The sequence below is a fragment of the Orbicella faveolata genome, unplaced genomic scaffold, assembly GCF_042242905.1.
Source record: "Orbicella faveolata isolate gen_17 unplaced genomic scaffold, um_ofav_v1 contig_1, whole genome shotgun sequence".
NCBI classification, from domain to species: domain Eukaryota; kingdom Metazoa; phylum Cnidaria; class Anthozoa; order Scleractinia; family Merulinidae; genus Orbicella; species Orbicella faveolata.
The window spans coordinates 28346360-28352500 of record NW_028301536.1 but is presented as its reverse complement, the minus strand read 5'-3'; the positions used below and the strand labels follow the sequence as shown (position 1 = coordinate 28352500).

The 6141-nt window shown below is 37.2% G+C and overlaps 2 protein-coding genes and 1 long non-coding RNA gene across 3 annotated transcripts in view; all 3 read right to left on the bottom strand.

Annotated features, from left to right (window-relative positions):
* Positions 1-11, bottom strand: part of LOC149118661 (uncharacterized) — a 7082-nt gene extending 7071 nt beyond the window's left edge. Inside the window, exon 1 of the mRNA XM_089270699.1 lies at positions 1-11. This exon is cut by the window's left edge and continues 110 nt beyond it. The gene's annotated coding sequence lies outside the window, so the exon portion shown is untranslated.
* A 95-nt stretch (positions 12-106) lies between these two features.
* Positions 107-837, bottom strand: LOC149118660 (uncharacterized). Its single transcript, XR_016201183.1, has 2 exons — positions 676-837; positions 107-250 (listed from the first exon to the last, which is right to left on the bottom strand). It is a non-coding gene; the product is annotated as an uncharacterized LOC149118660 (long non-coding RNA).
* A 1564-nt stretch (positions 838-2401) lies between these two features.
* On the bottom strand, positions 2402-3117 carry LOC149118659 (uncharacterized). Its single transcript, XM_089289211.1, has 2 exons — positions 3033-3117; positions 2402-2787 (listed from the first exon to the last, which is right to left on the bottom strand). Exons 1-2 carry the CDS (start codon positions 3106-3108, stop codon positions 2402-2404), a joined length of 462 nt encoding a protein of 153 aa, XP_089145337.1. The 5' UTR covers positions 3109-3117.
* Between the last annotated feature and the right edge of the window lie 3024 nt (positions 3118-6141).

Below are 6141 nucleotides of genomic sequence, written 5' to 3'. Positions count from 1 at the left end.
CAGTAAAATTATGCACCTGTCCAAAAAAAACAGTTGATGTCAGAGATGGCACTGGACGATTTCAAACTATCTACCACGTTTAACAATTACTTTTGGCCTCCCTGTATTTTGTGTTTTTTTTTTTTAGAAAAAATATCTTTACCTTGCAAAAGGCGAAATTGTCTTGTTCAAGAGGAGCGCCGCCATTTTCAAATTGTAGTTTTCCTTGGAATGTAAGTTGAATGGCTCCCCGAACAAATGCCAGCCATTCCTGAAAAATATATTCAGTTCCGTTATTCAAATCAAAATTTTGGAATTAAGTCTAAACGAGAAATTTTTGCACATTCAAAACTGATTAAGTCAGCTTTTTATGATTTCGTGCTTATGCCGACAAGCTGATGATTATAAGGAAAAAGGCTTCTTCGAATACCTCAGTTAATAAATAATCTACTGAGAAGGTTAATTTGCTGCTCAGGAGAAATGTTAAATAGTAATCAGTTGCGAAGTTGTCCCAGCGTCTTCATTAATTATTGGTTTATATCGTTCAGGTGACCGCCGACCGGCGTTGCAATAAAATATTCACTGGACACAAGAATTTCAGCCACATCACACTTCAGTGCTTTACTTTTTATCTGAAATATCGCCTTCTTCAGTTTTCCCACATTTTCAGTTTTCCAGTTTGCTTTGCATACTTACCACTTGTAAATTCTGATGCTTGCCATCAAACGTTTTCACTTCTCGGAGGCAGATTCTGAAGTAGTCTTCCTTCAGCTCTTCTGTCCAGATATTCATAGCGTCCTGTGGCCTGTTGTTGACAGAATGACGTACTGTGGCAAGAACGTTTGGAACAGAAGAAAAGCGCTGGAAAGGAAAGAAAAGGAAAACGAATTGCAGTTACTAGTGTTTACCAAATGGTGCCAAACTAAACATTTATCGCTATCAAAATCAAAAAGTAAATATTATATTTATCAGTCGGCTGCCGCGTCTGAAAGCTAAGTTTTATTATCAGTAAAGTAAATGAGATAATAGGACTGAACAGGACATACATACATGTGTCAAAAGTATAAACTTCTGCAGGACACACAATCAACAAACTCTTCAACTTTGAACAAAAGGGTACTGTTTTGTATTTATCTTCAGTTTGTTTTTGCCAGTGTTACTCCGGATGTATTGCTTAAATAAGCCTTGTTCACGGTTAGATTTTTTTCATTTACATTACAATGTAATGCAACGTGGATGCGAGGCAGTTTCGGGCTGAAACTACAAAATAGCCTGAAATTGCCTCACATACATATTGGAGTATATTGCAATGCAAGAGAGAAAAGTTAACGCTAAAAAAGATAACATTGTAAGTAGTGTAACTGCCCTAATAAAAAAAAAATAAGTGAAAAACAAAACATTATCGTAAAAAGGGCTATTGGTTAAACATCGAAAGAACAACGCAATGGCGTGCAGAAGTAACGAACAAACAGATCAAAGTACTCCAATCGTTGCAGTGTTTTTCCAACATATTAATTTCAGTTTATTTTTGCTTTCATATTTTTTTTTTCATGTGCCCGTCCTCCTGTTGATGATGAATTTTGTCATAACATTGTCAAAGTAGTCAGCTACTTTGACAATGTTTTGACGAAGCCCATCATCAATAAAAGACACATGAAAACCTGACCTATTAACTTGATTTGTACTCACAAAACATGCCAAAAACACAAGGCTAATCGTGAGCGAGGAACCTATAAGAATTTCTCTACTGAGCCAAAATCCCAAAAATGTTTTCTTCGCCAGGTCTTTTGAAACAATCTCCATTGCATAGCAGCCGGTATATTCGAAAATTCTTGGAATCTTTCTGAAGTTTAAAAGAGTCCTCTCCTAGTCAATTTCATCAGCCATTTCAAAACGACAAAATAAACAGATTTCAATCGCGGATGTTCACCTTAAATTACAGTACATGCAGCAAAGTGCATTTTCGCTCGAGAGTAAATTTAACCTTTGTTAATCGTTTGAAAGCTTTCGTGAATAGTTGTTCAAAAGTTCCAACTCGATCTATTCACAAAAGATGAGAATTGCCGCTATATCGAACAACAAGTCCTAACGCTTTGAATGATGAAATTGATACGCGTGTGATGGTCTCAGGAATGTCGCTGTATTGTTGGCGGAAATAAATGGGGCGAAAACTTTGTCAGTAAGTTTAAAATGTAATTTTTTATCTCAAATATCAAATGTGACACCCTCATAAGTTTTCTGACGGTCATTGATTTAAAACGTTTCACATTACTCTTCACTTCATGGCATACGTTACAGATAATTAGAATTGATCGACTCACGCAATATTGGCATATCCAATGAAACAGGCAGCAGGTTTGCACGGGATTGATGTATTGCTTATGAAATGTAATTAATTCTAGGTCAACGACAGTTGGGATATTCATGTACTATATTTACTGCTGCTAACCTGTGCAAAATGGACTCTTTTACATTTTGTACCACTGGTGAATGCACTGAAGGAGGCGGCGCCGTCCAACCTTCCAGAGGGAGTGCCTCGAAACGCGATCCAGTTCACGATAGAGGATCCATTTGTACCAAGACCCGATTCCAACACACACACACGAAAACTGCTCTGTGTCACGTCTGATGTCCACACAACTGCTGAATCATGGACACTGAGAGATTCTTTTCCATGGCTGATCGACGCAAGGACACGTACATTTCTAGCGCTAGAAAATGAACGAGGGTATTGCACGGTTGTGCAATAGAGGAAGTCTGCATATGCTACCGTAAAGTTGACCTTTCCATTTTGTACCAGAGCTTGTCCTGAAATAAATATAAAAATGCCGTGTTTAAAAAGGTTTTAAATCCAGGTTATTCCTTGAAAATGGTCACGCGCTTTGTAAGTATTTTTTTACGCTGCAACGTCGTGGCTAAAATTTGTCTCTGTAACTTTTCTGGAGCTTTTGTCCGAAAATGTTAGCTTGATTAAATGAAATCCATCACGAATCTTTCTTTCTGTTAAAGCAATTAAAATAAAACCTCGATTAGGATACTGATCACAGCCTTACCTTCAGACAAAGAAGTAAGTTTGCACAAAACCGCAAGCACAGACGCCAACAGTTGAACACCTGAAAATAACTTCATTTTGTCGAGAGACCGCAAACTAAACCAAAAGGTTCCCGCTAATATATGTCCCTCGTGTATTATTATTATTATTATTATTTATACTTTTCATGACAGTTTTAAACCTTTTTTTCTATAACCACTTCCCACTGAAATAGATCAAGACTATATTCTCCTTATTTCATTTCGAATAGGAGCTTGAGAGAATCTACGACCCCATCAAGACAGGGTGAGGAAGAAAGAGCCAACAACTTTTGAATTGATATCGTGTTAAATTTCACAGGAGTTCCAAGAATTTTGAATTTAATCAGCCTAGTCACGTGAAACTTACGTGCTTGAAAATATTTTAAAGAAAACGGGTCTGTGCATGTCTCAATCGTAGAAATACTGTCACGTTCCTATACAGATGAAACCAGCGAAACTGATAGTTTACAAAGACAACCAGTCGTACATCTTCTGACAAAAAGATGTTCATTGTGTATTTTGGCCAGCAAATAGCAGTGTGTCAATGAGGGTTATGCAAACATTAAAGCCATCTCTGATGATTTTTTTCATTTGTATCCCATTCTGAACTTGCTGTTGCCCTATAACGATTAGATTTAGCTCCCTCCAATTAGCGCCCTCTCTTTAATAAGCACCTCCCTTAAGTGTTCATTTTCAATAAGCGCTTTCTTATATTCAGTTCTAAAGAGCACCCCTTTCCAATAGGCGTCGCATTGCGAAAGTGGAATCCTCGACAATGATATGAAATACACTGATTAGACTAGTGAATTATATAGTCTACTTCGTCATCTGCACGCAATATTTAGCTTGGAATAAGCAGCATACTGATGTTATGACTAGAGAGCCTCCCCTCTTGACCTAAAATATTGGTGTTGCTGATTGAATTCCGATGTTTATGTCGAAAAAATATATAAGTACCTCGTTGTTGACAAGCCCCTCTTCCTCTCTAATAAACGACCTCCCTCTTTTGAACTACCCAGGTGCACTGAACTGATTGAGTCATTACGGCAGTTTGTTTTCGTCAGTGTGTTTTACTGGTCAGTTCTGATCAGAGTAATGTCCATCAGTTTCAACTGTCACTTTAAGGCTCACTCGGTTTGTATACAGTAATTCGGAAAGAAAATAAATCCGCCTGACCTTTGCACAAATTCTAATTCTGTAGTGCTCGAGATATTTCTTTTGTTTCAACACTTTGTTTTCTTTCAGTACCACTTATATAGACTAATATCGCATGAGAGGTCGCAAGTTGGTTAAATAAATTAATTGAAACACTTCTTACCATTTCACGATAATGACACAAGAAGATGATTATATAAGCCATTAAAAAGCATCTTTTCAGCCAAGAAATTTAGATCAGTGCGGGAGAATTTGACAAAAGAAAAAACCCACCTCACTGCAAATGCCGATCACGTATTGTCACTCAATCCTTGGTTCTTGATGTTTCTAATTTTAATATTGATTCCTCAAATACCCGGATGAAAACGGGTTCTAGCTAGCAGCCATATTAATTGTCTGTATCACCGTCCTCAAGATTGCAATTGCTCACAAAAATGCATAACCTGAACGCGATAGCGTTTCATATACTTTAATATTTTTGTACTTCTGCGATCATTTAGTCTCTCTCTCTATTCTCTGCGGTGGGGTATCTTAAAGGATGCACACCTCCACAGACTAGCTATAATACTATGCTTTCTGAGATGATAACTGTCATTTACGTCCACAGAACTGACCACAGTAAAAACCTGCATAAAAGAACAAGTGGATTAAGAACACTCAGGCTGAAATTTGGTCAAAAAGGTACCTTATACATAAGAACACATTAAGCCTGAAGGATGAAAATTGTTCCGATAAAAAAAAAAATTGGCTGCTAGTAGATTAGAATAACCTATTAGGGTACAATACTAAGTACAGTACTAAGTAGATCAATATATGCTATCCATTAATTAATTAAAATGTTGTGCTTGCATATTGATTTCATCTGTCAGTAGTCTATGCAGTATTTAAGAACACCTTAAAACCATTTTCACGCTGATTTTGCAGAAAACACCCGATATATAAGGACAAAATCAGCCTGAAACCCCAAAACATGTGTTCTTTTATGCGAATTTTTACTGTATTTCATTTTATTTTTCAGATCATGGATAGTTTTCAGCCATATTTTTCACAACTCCTTCAGACCAGTTTTAGATGTTGTAAGCCAAGTCAAAGAACTATCTGTATTGTGGAACAGGCAAAACAACCACGGCGGAGCCAGTTTGTCCCAAGAGCAGTCCATCCCTCTCAGCCGGAGAAGCCTTGGAAAGAGGAAAGCTGGCTCTCAAGACACATGAGTTGATTGACTAGTTTCTTAGACAAAAACTTTCAATAATTTAATGTAAGCTCCTTCCAGAAAATATCTACTAGTTGAACTAGAACTGCCTTTCTTTCTCCAACTAAATCTATTCGATTACAGCTCCTATCGACGTTAAAAGAAATGAAATTTAAAACAAAACAAAAATTGTAGACGAAAAGGGCATTAATATCTTTCATTAAAGAGGATTTCACGGAAATTTCCCCGGCAAGCCAGTTTAAAGGTGGATATTTTCGGCAATGAAACCAGAGTCCACGGAAGTAGTCCTAGATTCTAGCCAATCAGATCAAGTGTCTCCAATGCAACCTTTTCCTCGAACCAAAGCCCCACCGGCTAAGAGGGACAGCTGTATCTGGGAACAAGTATGGACAAGTTGGAACAACAGTGTCGTAGATATTAAATAGAAAGATGAATAACTATATTGCGATGAGTTCAACGTCCTTTGTGATAGAAGCAAAATGGGATTTTTGAATATCTCGAAAAATGCGAAACCAAAAGATAATTTTATTTCCGTACATCACAATTTTATACTTGAGAAATATTATTTTCCAAGTTGTAGTGGTGAAGCGATTTCACACCATCACTCCTTCACTCCTTCACTTCCTGTTAGACATTTGAACCCCCGGGGAAACTCCCATATTAAAAGTTCAGGGATGTTCTTCGGAAAATTTGAATTTAACTCCTAAAGGAGACTAATATGG

Coding starts and splice junctions, on each gene's coding strand:
- LOC149118659 (XM_089289211.1), bottom strand. CDS start 3,108: ATGAAGTTATTTTCAGGTGTTCAACTGTTGGCGTCTGTGCTTGCGGTT. Junction 2,788..3,032: donor ACTTACTTCTTTGTCTGAAG/GTAAGGCTGTGA, acceptor TATTTATTTCAG/GACAAGCTCTGGTACAAAAT.